The following is a 14,870-nucleotide window of genomic DNA, read 5'->3' on the forward strand; positions in this document are numbered from 1 at the left end:
CAGCTAAGGGAGATGCGCTTCACCATCGCTGGTGCAGAGATAAGCCAAGTCTCGAGGGCCAAATACCTCGGGGTCTGGATGGACAAGCGCCCTTCATTCGGACCTCATGTAGAGGAAGCAATAAAGAAGGCAGAACAACAGCTGAGGGCTATTTCGAGGCTGATGGCGAACACAGTAGGGCCACGAGAGAATCGTCGACGAGTCATAGCTGCAACCGTGACATCAGTCCTATTGTATGCGGCCCCTGCATGGAAAAGGGCAGTGGCGGTTCAGAAGTACAGGAGGAAGCTGGAGGCCACTCATAGGAGGCTGCTTCTGCGGGTGACATGTGCCTACAGGACGGTCTCCTATGACGCGATCTGCGTCATTGCGGGAACGCCGCCAATAGACCTATTGGTTGAGGAACGATGCTTGCGGTTTGAAGGCGTAGACAAAGAGAATGCAAGGGCGCAGATCATGGCCATCTGGCAGAAACGGTGGGAGGCGAGCCAGGTAGGACGGTGGACTATGCGTCTGATTCCGACGTGAGTGCTTGGGTGGTACGTAAGCATGGTGAAGTTGGATACTGCCTTACTCAACTACTTTCGGGCCATGGGAACTTTGATAGCTATCTGCATCGCTTCAAGAGGAGGAGAACGGCGGATTGCAGGTACTGTGCGACAGCCGACACAGCCGAGCACATATGGTTCGACTTTGTCAGGTGGGAGAACGAGAGACGTCAGATTCCGGTGGCCTTATCACCAGATAACGTCGTCAGACACATGCTCCAGAGTGAGAATGGATGGAGGGAGATAGAGAGAGTGGCCTGTCTCGTACTAACAGCAAAGAGGCAGGAGAAACCCCCTTGACGTGCACACGGCCCTTGATATCAAAAGAGGCGTCGAAATGTGTTTTGTTTTTGTAGTTGTTAATGTACTTCGCTAGGTTAGGAATTTATGATTGTATTATGTGTCTTTGCTCATGTTGTTGTTGGATTATGCTGCCGAATACACCGATGGACAAGGAGTGGGGGGATATTGTGTGCGGTGCTCTACCGCTGACGGCGAAGGAGGAATGGCGCAACAAGTAATGAGGGGTCATGGGAATGCGTGGGTGATCGAGGACAGGTACAAGTCCATCTTGATGCATGTAGGGGCCAGGGAGGCAGCCTCTATGCCTAGGGTGTTTGGGCCTACTCACGCGCAAGAGTGGTTGGGTCGGAGCTCCCCGATGATGGCATGGGGGACCCTCGAGGTGTGCATGGGGGGATGCGTAATTGTGAAGGGCAAACGAAATGTGTGTCTTGATCAGGTACAATAGGGACTGGAAGGGTGCTCTCCTGCGGATAAAAATTCTGATCGCCGGAAGAGGTGATTAGTATGTTTTCGAGGAGGCACGAGAAACGCTCGTCCGAGTTCGGACGAGCTGGGGAGGGCAGACTGCGCTGCCATGAAACCCTGAGGCGACTGTGTTAAGCTTTTTAGCGTGGGCTGGTCGTCTTGGGGGAGTTTAAAAAAAAATAATAATAACCTTTAATTTCATTTCAACGTAATTTTTAATTAAGTTTTTAATTTTAATCCAGAAAAAGTAATTTTAATCCAGGACATTCAGCAATGAAATAATAATACATTTTGCTTTTTTTGAATATTACACATCGAATATTTCTTTTCTAATGAAATAAGATATTTGTTAAGATACAACTCCGTCCTAGCCCTAAAGTACCAATAAACGGCGTTTTTATTCTCATTACTAGTTAAATAAGAATTGTAACATTTTAGTTCCTTATATTTTGTAACTCCGTCCTAGCCCTAAACTACCAATTAACGGCGTTTTTATTCTCATTACTAGTTAAATAAGAATTGTAACAGTTTAGTTCCTTATATTTTGTATGTTTACAATTCACAAGTCGTGTTCTATAATTCTATAGTCGTTCTACAATTAACAAGTATATTCATTGGTAATGTCCAAGACAATTTCAATTTTTAGTTGACACTACGTAAATGAATATACATGCATGTCTCTGCTCATTACAGAATGATTGAATTAGTCCATTAGTTCACCTAGAGGCATTTCTATCCACCATGCTGACAATATAAACTATCTAGATTTACATATGAATTGTAATCTCATGTAGAAACATCATGTAAAAAAAAAAGGAAGTAGCTGAATATTAAGTTTAAAGAGATGTGTTCGTTATTAGTCAGTAGATTTGTTATCATTGTCAAACAAACAGCTATCGTACAGACTGCTTCCGATATGGACCTATGGTATTCAGTTATGGGATACGTCAAATAAAAAAAAACATTGGAATTATCCAGCGGTTTCGAAACCGCTGGTTTCAAAACCATGGTTTGTAAGGAACAGCGAGGTCCATGAATATCTGAGGTTGCCGTACATTCATGAAGAAACGATTGAACTTTCTAGATATTCGTGAAAATATTAGACGCTTGAAACGTTTCCATGACTTGAATCTGAGAGATAATGTGTGATGATGACTAATGTAAGAGTTTCTTCTCTCATGGTTATATTTCGTCTCATCACTAAATTTTCAGAATTTTTGATTATGTTTTTTTATTGTGTTCTTTTCATAGAGTACTATTTTTACAGGTTTCATCATAACCTGTCTTTTCAGAAAATAATGGAACATTTTTAACACCGCGCCAATGAAGTTATTTAGTGACGTGCGGTTTGCAGCATTGTGTTCCGTATAGCCTCTTCTGTAACCAAATTTCTTGGATTGTTAATATCTCATTTAGTTTTCACGTTATTGTTATTTGAGTGCAATGTGTTTAAGTATTAGTAGCTATTTTTGTAATGTGCTATTTTCGGAAGCAACGATACAAGATAAACTTTGCGTGAAACCGGGGGAAACTTTTACAGAAATGTTTCAACTATTGAAACAAGCTTATGGAAACGATGCTCTGGGTATGACGCAATATTACAAATGGTTTTCACGATTTAACAGTGATCGTCAGTCAACTGAATATGACCCACGACTCCAGGAAGGCCTTCGTCTTCAACTGATGACACCCGTGTTCAGAAAATCAACGATCTGATGCATGCAAATCGCCGTTTAACTCTCAGAGAACTTGCAGAAGAGATTAGCATCTCAATCGGATCATACGATAACATTGTGTCTGAAAAATTGAACATTCATCGAGTTGCAGAATAGATTGTTTCTCGTTTGATGACCGAACAGCAGAAAGAAGATCATGTGGATGTTTGTCGGCAACTTCTTGAACAAGCCGCTGACAATGAAACATTCATGCAAAGGATCATAACGGGAGACGAAAGCGGGAAAGCTGGATTTACGGTTAAGTCATCGAGACAAATTTAATCATCACAATGGATCGGAAAAGGACATCCACAAGAAACCACGTCAATCGAAATCCAATGTCAAAATGATGCTCTCTGTTTTTATCGATTCTATTGGAATTGTGCATTTTGAATTCTTGCCTCAAGGCAAAACAGTGAACCGTGGCGTACTAGCAAGACGTTTTACAAGGATTACGTGAAAAAATCCGCAAAAAGAGACCAGAGTTGTGGAGAGACAACATGGTTCCTTCACCCTGACGATCCGCTTACACACTCAGCTTTGTTAATTTGTCAGTTTTGTGCCAAAAATCAGATGACTGTCCTCCCTCAGCCTCCCTTCTCGCCAGACCTGGCTTCTTGCGATTTTTTCTTATTTCCGAAATTAAAATCAGTGATGAAAGGACCCCTCAGTTTTGAGAATATTGATGACATTAAAGCAAATTTGTGATAGACCTTAAAGGCCATTTCAAATGAAGCTATCCAGGACTGCTTTGCGAATTGAAAACGCCGCGAGGAAAAGTATATGAATAGGGGAGGGGTGTACTTTGAAGAGGGCAAGGATCGATAATCTATAAAATTAATAACTAAGATTAAAAAAATAAAGTTCGGTTATTTTCTCAATAGACATCGTATTTTTCATACATGTAAGGTATACTTTTGCTTAATGGATTTTTTTTTGAGAAGTTTCACTGGAAACTTTCTCATTTAAATCGTTTAATTTGCTCATCTAATTTTCTTATAGTTCTTGTAAATAAAACTTTATACAAAAAAGTTTACTTAATAATGGTAGATATTGTTTTAAGTTTTGAATAAAGTTACCTTTATTCGGATTGCATTTGCATATTACATAAATATTAATTTTCCTTGACAGAGTAAGGTAAACATATCGTCTCTACTAAAGATTGATTGAATAGAACTCTTTTTATTTTATTTTTTTATACTTCTTTTCAATTAATTAAATTATAGAGGAATCTGTGTAAATAATTTTATATATACATAATGTTGGTTTATTTCAATCTATGATAAAGGAATATTGTTTATTTTTTTACAAAAGAAACAAATATTCGTTTGTTTATAAAAAGAATAGCCGAATTAAGTTTGGGGGAATCAAATTCAATATGGCATATATTAAATATAAAATAATGGCAGATAAAAAGGAAATAACGTGAAGGTCAATTAGTTTTGATAAAGCCACCCAAAGGATGGCTTTACACCGAACAATATAAACCACGTATCTACTATATTCATTCATAAATCATTGAAATTCTTGTAGCAAACATATTTTATTACACATATGTGTAGTAAAAAAACCCCGCATTCTTTTATAATAAATTAAAATAGAAAAACATTAATCTAACGGAATGGTTTACTTTTAACCTTCTGGTTCGATGTAACAATAAAAAAATGTACAATGAAGATAGATTATAATTTATTAAATTTTCACGGAATCTAATTAAGATAAAAGTTTATATGCAAGGTATTCGAATCGTTAAAAAAAAACTAAAACTGAATTAATTCATTTATTTTGAGTCCAACAACATATTACCTCGCATCAGTAAATCTGATTTTGACTAAACTGCCTTCTCTATTTAACAGAAATTAATCTATGAATTCATGTTTTATGATTTATTACATTTTTATAAATTCTAATTAATTAAGTGTATAAAACATGTTTGAATTTACTTGGAACAAATAAAGCTGTGGAAATTTAGTTTCTTTGAGAGAAATATAAATTTATTCACCGCGAATATTATAGTCTAAATAAATTTTTTCAAATGAAAAATTAGAATGAATTTTTAAATAATCGATTTATAATTATTAAATATCCCAGAGAACCTATTCCCTTATTAAGAAACCGAGGAAAGAACTGCATTACTAAGGATTATTTGAAATCTTATAAAATGACCATTTAATTTTGTTAAATTGATAATGAAAATAGTGGTAACCTGCTCTAAATATGCTTAAAAAAAAATATCTTCAACAAAAAATGTTTGAAAAATCGTACCCTTACCCCAAAAGTGCTCTAAATAGACTATTGGTTAAGTAGGTATACTGCGTCAATAGTACCTTCTCTCGCCACAAGGAGCGCTAGTGTAGTACTGACATACAGCTCTTCTAGTCGTCTACTTTGTTGTGACGTTACAAGTGAGCACTAGAATTAAATAAATTAATATTTAAAGAGTAAAATGTATTTAAAGTGGCCGCTAGTACCGCCACGAACCACGCAAATGAAATACGGTATGCGCGCGCGCTTTAGTTAGAACATTAAACAAAAAAATATTATATTTGTATAAAATTATAAATATTTTAAAATAAGTTGTGAGTGTATGCGTATGTAGGCTGGGCATCAGAAAAAAACCGCGTGACGGGAAAGTCGTACAACTGTGTTCTTAGCTTTTTTACAATTCCTTTGCCCACATTTTATTTTGTATTGTGCATGATTCAAATATATTAGTCGTAAATATATGAAATCATGAAGTTTTATAGTAGTTATTCTATGAAAATTGTTTTTAATTTGGTTTTTATGAGTAAATCCAAATTGAAAATTTCAATAAAACAAAATATTGTAAAATATGGTGTCTACATAATAAAAACATAAAAAATAAATTGTTTTTTTTTAAATCTCTTGATAAATTAGAAAAACTATAAAATAATATTTCACCAGAAATTTAAGAAATCAAAAATAATTTTAAAATAAGATATGCTCTACTGAATTATATGATCTATTACGATATCATTTTACCTACATTAAAAATATTCTGAAACAAGCAAATGGACAGATGGACATAAATTCCATTCAAAAATAGAAATAAAAACACCTTGACGAGCAGTCTAGTGAATTCACAATTGTGGTAATCAAAGCTCACAAGTATAAGATTATTTAAATATATAAAATCCATACATATTTTTGAGTTATCTTTTAATTCAGTTATTTAAATTTTTTTTAAATGTTCGATTTGATCGATCAAAGTAGGCGAATGACACCGGAAGTTCTAAATTTCAAGCTGTAAACTTCATGAAATAAATTTTTTTTTTTGAAAAAGTCATTTAAGTGTTAAAATTATTGATCGGGCAAACAAAACTGAATTCAACAAACATTGCTAATAGTATTATCTTCATTGTTAGAAATAATACAGAACTACATGTAATTCGTTAAGAAATTTTTTTTTCTTTTCAGCATTAAGATATTAACTGCCTATTAATTATAAGCATAAAAAATATAAAATCTTTTGTTTTTTTTTTATTTTTTGTATATTTTTATTTTATTTATAGTTGGGCTTTTTGAACCTGAAGAATTGGAAGAGAAGATCGCGTTTCGTATTGCAGTTGAACGTGTCAATTTATTAATATTAAAAAATGCCAGATTTGTTCCACGAATAGAAGAAATTTCACCGTATGATAGTTTTAACGTCAGTAAAATAAGTAAGTTGCTTTTTCAATATTTCTTTTATTATTATTTATTCTTTCTTTCATATTATAAATAAATATGATTTTAAACTTAAAGTAGATAAATATCTCGCAGATATAATTTCTTCCGCTTAAAAAAAAAAAAAATTCTGTAATATAAATAAAATTGTTAACAAAACGATACTGATATAAAAAAAGATAAGACACTACATTTCTGTTGTCAAAATCTGTTATTAATTTAGAAGTTTGTTTAAAAGAAAACATGTTAGATGTATGTAATAAACAATAGATATAAAATTAGGTATAACATTTTATCTAGAATTATTTATAATAGAATTAAGGACCAACTAGAAAGTGAGCTAGGCGATTACCAAGGTGGTTTTCAGCCTTGGCGTAGTTGTCCAGATCAAATTATTACTTTGAAGTTACTTATAGATATTTATAATAGAAAGTAAAAACAGATGATAATTTCTTTTATTGATTTCTAAAAAGCGTACGATTGCATACATAGGCCTTCGATTTTAAAAATTCTGAGAAATCTCGGATTGGATCCTAAATTGGTAAATATGATCGGTTTAATATTGACAAATACAAAATTTAAAGTGAAGTTTCGTGGCGAATTTTCCGAACCTTTTTACATAAAATCCGGACTGAGACAAGGCGACGGACTTTCGCCTTTATTATTTAATTGTGCACTAGAATTTCTGATGCGCGAATGGTTTAAAATTAATCCAAAAAATATTCACATAGGATACAAAAGAGATAACTTAAATTTAAATTTCCTAAGATTTGCCGACGACTTAGCTTTATTAACTAATAGTATCGCAGAAGCCAGCATACAAAAAACAAGTATAGAAGAACTTGCGAATAAAATTGGACTTAAAATTTCTTACGAAAAGACTAAAATGATGGCTATAGATCCTTTAGTTATTAAGTCTGTGAATATTAATGGAAACAAAGTAGAACTTGTAGAAAAATTTAAATATCTTGGAGAGATCATTACTTGTAATTGTAACGAAAAACAAAGACTTAATAAATTATTTGAAGTGCTACAAGTAACCAAAAATACTTACAACAAAAAATCGCTTTCGATTAACACTAAAATTAGACATTACAAAACGTGGTTAAACCAGTAATTACTTACGCGAGCGAGACTTTATTTAGATTAAATCAGAAAAATAGGACTGAACATTTGCTTAGAGTTCAACGCAGGATTCAGGACAAAAAATATAAACACGAAAATCAGTACAGATTATTGCCTAATAATTTTCTGTACGAAAACTTGGAATCCTTAATTGATACTATGAAAAAGAAGCACACTTGTTAATACTTTCTGTGCACACTTGTTAAGGTTACCGCAGGATAGGATTACTAAGAGAATTATCGAACAGTTTTGGTCTTTAAAAAATCCGCCATTATGGATCAATGAAATTAAAGAAGACATGCAAGAATTAAATTTGACTTACGAAGATTTACTTAGTAAATCCGAAAAATTAAAATTTGTTATTAAAGATCCGAATACCAACTTTAAAGTAAGAACTTTTAATTATACAAAAACGGTTTATTCAGAAGAGGATCGTAAAGCAAAATCATTAAGAATGACTAAATATTGGGAGAAAGTAAAAGCTAAGAACTTAAAGGCCAAAAGATCGGCAAAAATGACTTGAATTATTCTGACTAAAGTGGTCCTTTGCGGCCTTAAATAAAAACAATAGATATTCAATAATAGATAATAACAATGTTTAAGCGTTCCATATAATAAGCAAAAAAAAAATATCTGTTACGAAATTATTACCGGCCCGATTTTATTTATTAAACAACGAATAATCAAAAGAATTGTATTATTTCTGTAAATGTGATATGTATTACATATAAATGAAATATAATCTCTTGTATTCTAATACTTTTATTCTTTTTTAAAGAAGTGATGGGAATTAAAAAAATTGTTTCATCTTCAGTACTTTCATTTACATAACAGCACTTACCATTGAAACAAGCTGTAGTATATTTTCTTTTAAATTTTATTTTTTCAAGTACATTATCAAGTTTTTGTTTGCTATGTAGTACTATCAAATACTGCTATCTAGCGGCACGATACGTAAAGGTACATTTAAAAAATGAATAAAATTATATATTCGAGTCCCGCGGTTCCTCAAATGTTTTCTAACAAAATTCAAGGTACTTTTTATTAATATTCTAGTATTCTTATTAGTATTCTTTATTAATAATCTAATTGAACTGAAATATAATGTTTTCACGCTTATTTTTCCTCCCATTTTCATTTCACTGTTAGGTTAGGTCATGTTTAGTACTGTAAACGTAGTCGTTGACTTCGTCGCCTCTTAGCGACGAAGTTCTGACGAACTCCGTGATCTAATTTCTTAAATATTTTCATAATTATTTTATTATTTAATTTTTTTTATGTTATTACAACTTTAAATTTTAATTTTGTTTCAAAGTTTTGAATATATAAAATTATTTCATTTAGATCAATACACAATGTCATAGGTAACCGAATGATACAGATTTATTCAGATATACACAATAATGTGTTCTTATGAATGTATAAGAATGCTTTACAATAACTGAAGGAATTGTTCCTATATTTGACCGGATTGATGTATGAAATCTGTGGAAAAACTTCATTCAGAGCAACATCATAAAATAGTATAAAATGAATGAATATTAAATAATGTAAACTAAAATAAAAAGAGAAGTGTATATAATAAGTATATTATAACCAGAAATCAAAACTTCCTATAAGAGACAGATGTACAAACTTGTTTGTATACACGGTCATTAAATATGCAAACTACCATGACCAAACAATACGGCTAATTGCTGTGATAATTTAGTCGATTTATTCTGCATTTACAATTATCTCATTAACTTTTCTTTTTTTAATTCCACTTAAATTTTATCATGACTTTTCAAAATTTTCAGAATTTCTGAGCGCATTTGTAAAAAACTACACACCAAATTGGGCTGAATATTAATAACTAAATTAAGTATCATAAACAAATAAATCTGAAAAAGAGTTCTCATGAAATTTAAGTTTTTAATTTATGTATAAAGAACAAAATTTACTGGACAAAGGTGTAAATGTATAAACTATTTCTTAATATATTGTCTCGTTTTTACAGTTCGACAAGGATATTGAGAGATTAACACACGTAAAAATTTCTTATAAATATAATTTGTTACTGTAAAAATACATCAAATAAAATAAATAATTATAAATATATAAAATATCTATTTATATAACATTATATAATAAAATATTTATTATAACAATATAACATAATATATATTTAACAAAATAGTAATTAAAACAAAAAGCACAATCGATTTAATGACAATTAAATTATAAATAAAAATACAGTCCGATTTACTAAAACCTTTAAAATGACTAATAGAAGCTAATATTGCTTTAACAGCAAGATAACAACAGAAAAATCTAAAGTTCACACAATTCACTTTCTGCAGATATTAATACTTTTACTCTTCACAAAACACTAACTTATAATTTATGAACGAATAGAATAATGTCACCTTTAATCATAATTACAAATAACTCTTCGAAAAAATTATTGTTTTTAATCGTTGCTAAAAGTGGAGAACAAATTATTGTTTTTAATCGTTGTACAAAGTGGAATACTCGTGACGCATTCTTCAGTTGTTGTAACCAAAAACTTATTGTTGTCGCTTTTATCGCACGCTGAACTGAACTCGGGCTTGCAAAACTATTGACTCTACTCTCCTAGTCACCAGTAGTATTTATTATACCTTCTGTCCTGCAAAACCATTACCCGACCAGTCCTTTTGATCGTCTAAGCGTAATAATTTTCATTCTCCGCGCTTACTAAGCTTTTCTATAAAGAATCCCTTTGCCGTTCCTTCTAGATTCTTCATTCTTTATTTTCTCTCTCTTTCTTCTTTCCGGAAGCTTCTCTATCCGTTACAATATTTTTAGTTACAGTAATGGTGTCTAAGAGAAATAACAATAAATACCTATTTACAAATTTTGTAACTTTATAACATTTTTTTTATCAAGCCACCATTTAGAATAAAACAACTCTAATGTAATATTAGTATTGTATTTAATTATTTTGTATTTCTTACACAAATATTCTCAAATTTTCTCCTAGCATATTTTCATATTCATTTAAAATTTAAAACGGATAAAGCTGAAAATGTATCCAAACGATGAAATGTACCTGTGAAACGATTCGCTTGAAAATCAATAGTGCTCTATTTCTAGTAGATTTACATATTTCAAAACACTGATGCCATTCTCAAATCAAATGATATATACTGTAAAACTGGTGAATATGCACACGCGACATGTATTGTCGCGTGTTCGCGGCTCAATCAGGATATTGAGAGATTGGTAATTGAAAATGTTTATATAATTAAAATTTATTAGTTTAAAAACATAAGTAAAAGAAAACAAATCAGTAATAACAATGACAATAAAAAACAAATAATAATAATAATAGTAGTAATCACAAAAAAATAATAATAAACAGTGATTACATACAAAACAGATTTTAAAGTAATAGTCAGAATTTATTTTTCAGGTAGTTAAATATTGAAACACAGAATTCAGTCCCATTAACAAAAGATATTAGCATGACCGTTAATCTTCACACTTTTAACCGCTAGTCTTGTATTAACAATAGTACAATAGATAAGTATAAAGTTCTTTCACTGCAGTTCTTTCACCTTTGTTGTTCACAAATAAAACTACCCTAACAATTTATAATTGAAATTTAGTACATCATCTCTTTCACTTACAGTTACACTCAGTAACTCACAACAACTCACACAGTAACAACAATAACTCACCGCCATTTTTTCTTTACATGTACTGTCCATACTGGAATTACATGTGACGTCACCTTAATCGGGTCGAACGTGCACGCATTAGAAATTCGCTCTTTCACTGGCTCGCCGACCTCGCAGAATACTCTTAACTTCAAACTCACGTAATCACTCCTCGCTTAGAACTCTCTCGCAGAACTCGCACGCAGATTCTCTTCGTAGACTGACCGACACTGGTCTTCCCTAGAGTATTAATACTCTTATCCTATTTACCTCCAGGACCGGACCCAACTCGAAGCGTGAGATTGATCGTCCGCTCTCACATTCTTCCATGAGATTCCTATCCTGGGTCCAGTAACTCTTCTCACGAAACAACATCTGTTCAGGTGTGTCAGCAGGCAGTATTACAAAGGACGATTGTTAAATGGACCTGCTAGCTTTACTAAAAGGTTTCCTTTTAGCCCCTTACTGAATTCCTCCAAATATTATATTTTCTAGTACTTTCCTCTTAATTGGCAGGAATTAATTACTCAGGTCCGTTATACCGGTCTTGTTACTACATATATATATATATATATATACCCTTGTTGTATATAATATATACATTTGACCTTGGTCAAGTGTAGGGATGCACTAGTGACATATAGAGGAGAAAATGGAAAAGTTATACCTGACTGGGAAATGAATTCGGGACCTCCGAATAAAAGGCCGAGACGCTACCATTCTGCCATGACCTTTAATTATTTTTATTAAATATTTTTTTTTTTTATCAGAGATGGTATATTTAAAAATATATTCTTTGAGATGTTATAATTTTTTATTCAATATATACCAGTCCCCTTAAATCATTCTTATCGATCCATTCAGCTAAGATAACGTTTTTGTATTTTGAAGATTCGTTCTGATATTTTGGAAAGTGCCCATGATTATTATATTTTAAGATGGATAGATAGGTTTTTAAATAATAATAATAATAATAATAATAATAATAATAATAATAATAATAATAATAATAATAATAATAATAATAATAATAATAATAATAATAATAATAATAATAATAATAATAATAATAATAATAATAATAATAATAATAATAATAATAATAATAATAATAATAATAATAATAATAATAATAATAATAATAATAATAATAATAATAATAATAATAATAATAATAATAATAATAATAATAATAATAATAATAATAATAATAATAATAATAATAATAATAATAATAATAATAATAATAATAATAATAATAATAATAATAATAATAATAATAATAATAATAATAATAATAATAATAATAATAATAATAATAATAATAATAATAATAATAATAATAATAATAATAATAATAATAATAATAATAATAATAATAATAATAATAATAATAATAATAATAATAATAATAATAATAATAATAATAATAATAATAATAATAATAATAATAATAATAATAATAATAATAATAATAATAATAATAATAATAATAATAATAATAATAATAATAATAATAATAATAATAATAATAATAATAATAATAATAATAATAATAATAATAATAATAATAATAATAATAATAATAATAATAATAATAATAATAATAATAATAATAATAATAATAATAATAATAATAATAATAATAATAATAATAATAATAATAATAATAATAATAATAATAATAATAATAATAATAATAATAATAATAATAATAATAATAATAATAATAATAATAATAATAATAATAATAATAATAATAATAATAATAATAATAATAATAATAATAATAATAATAATAATAATAATAATAATAATAATAATAATAATAATAATAATAATAATAATAATAATAATAATAATAATAATAATAATAATAATAATAATAATAATAATAATAATAATAATAATAATAATAATAATAATAATAATAATAATAATAATAATAATAATAATAATAATAATAATAATAATAATAATGGCAAGTTTATTATTTTGTTTAGACAACATTTAGAGAACCATTATGGTTTATTTTTGCTGCACATGAAACCAGTCTGCTCGTATTGTATGAGTTAATAAATACTCAAATTTTTCCCATTGTGGGGAAAAAACTATTTTAGCCAATAATGGGGGAAACATTTACACAGTTAGCATTGGTATATGTAATAAAAATATATATCATTTTGTAAACCTGATTCATTCTACTTTGCTTTCAAATTGGCATCTACCACGCCCATTATTTTGTTTATTCAATAATTTTTCATTTTAATATCATCCCATGCCACTAGCGTAATTTAGATAAATTACTTTATTTCTATTTTATGAAATAAGTTGCTTTCTGGAACAAAACAATAAACCCACGATCCAACCACATTAACTCCTGGTGTAGTCAGGAACAAAGTAATACAAATAGTGCTTCCATACTATGCAAATGATTTAATTTTCCTTAACTGTATATTGTTTCCTTTTTTATTTCATTTTAAATATTGTAAATTTTTCTCATCATGATTTTTGTTTTTTTTTTTTTTTTAATTAATTTATTCTTTACAACATATGTAGTGGTAATACATAATGGTATTGTCCCAGTAATTAAAGTAAAATAAGAGTTTGTAACTAATATTGAAAGTTGTTTGTTCTTATACCTTTTCTTTCTGTCTGCACAAAAGAAGAAAGAACTGAACAAATAAAACAGTACAGAAATTTAAATACCATGTTAATGGAACATTGAAAAAGTTAAACTAAATAGAAACAAGAATAGTAATAATTAAGGAAGCACTTAATAGAAAAAAAGAGTTATTATGTAATAAGATGTGAATTCTTATTATATGTAATATTTCTCTATATATTAAGTTTTCTTTTTCCATTAAAATAAAATGATAAAAGAAAAACATTTCCTATTTATCCGTACAATACAGAATTATTTCACTTGAATAATGATAACAGTATTTCCACTTTCTGATGGAAGAAAAACTTATTTCGATTTGTAACAAAAGTTTTAACATTTCAACTGTAACAAATTTACTGTCTGTTTACGAGTTAATTCTTCAGCCTGTCGTTTCTAACTATCCCGACAATCCATCTCAAAAATCGTATTTCCTTATCTTCTTAACACAATTGTTTCTTTCATATTATTACCCAAAATTTGTGTATCCATTGTAAAGGAGTAAGCAGACAAAAAATAGTTAAATAAATAATAAGTAAAAATTTGTTAACCTGTCTCTCATTTCATTTCATTTTTTTTTAATTTTGTTTTTTATAGTAATTATACGCTTAATCTCTTTAGAATTCAATAATTTATAAACTTAATACCTGAATTAAAAGAAATATAAAATACGACTCCA

At 29.3% G+C, this 14,870-nt stretch overlaps 1 protein-coding gene across 4 annotated transcripts in view; it reads left to right on the forward strand.

Annotated features, from left to right (window-relative positions):
• The window catches only part of LOC142328269 (glutamate receptor ionotropic, kainate 2-like), a 151,938-nt gene that overhangs the window by 40,182 nt on the left and 96,886 nt on the right, over positions 1 to 14,870 (forward strand). For all 4 annotated transcript variants that reach the window (XM_075371959.1, XM_075371961.1, XM_075371962.1 and 1 more), the window contains exon 2: positions 6,568 to 6,717. In XM_075371959.1, the coding sequence (XP_075228074.1) occupies positions 6,568 to 6,717 (150 nt within the window). The remainder of the gene's footprint in view (positions 1 to 6,567; positions 6,718 to 14,870) is intronic.

This window comes from Lycorma delicatula, chromosome 7 (genome assembly GCF_047948215.1).
Source record: "Lycorma delicatula isolate Av1 chromosome 7, ASM4794821v1, whole genome shotgun sequence".
In the NCBI taxonomy this organism is placed as follows: Eukaryota; Metazoa; Arthropoda; class Insecta; order Hemiptera; family Fulgoridae; genus Lycorma; species Lycorma delicatula.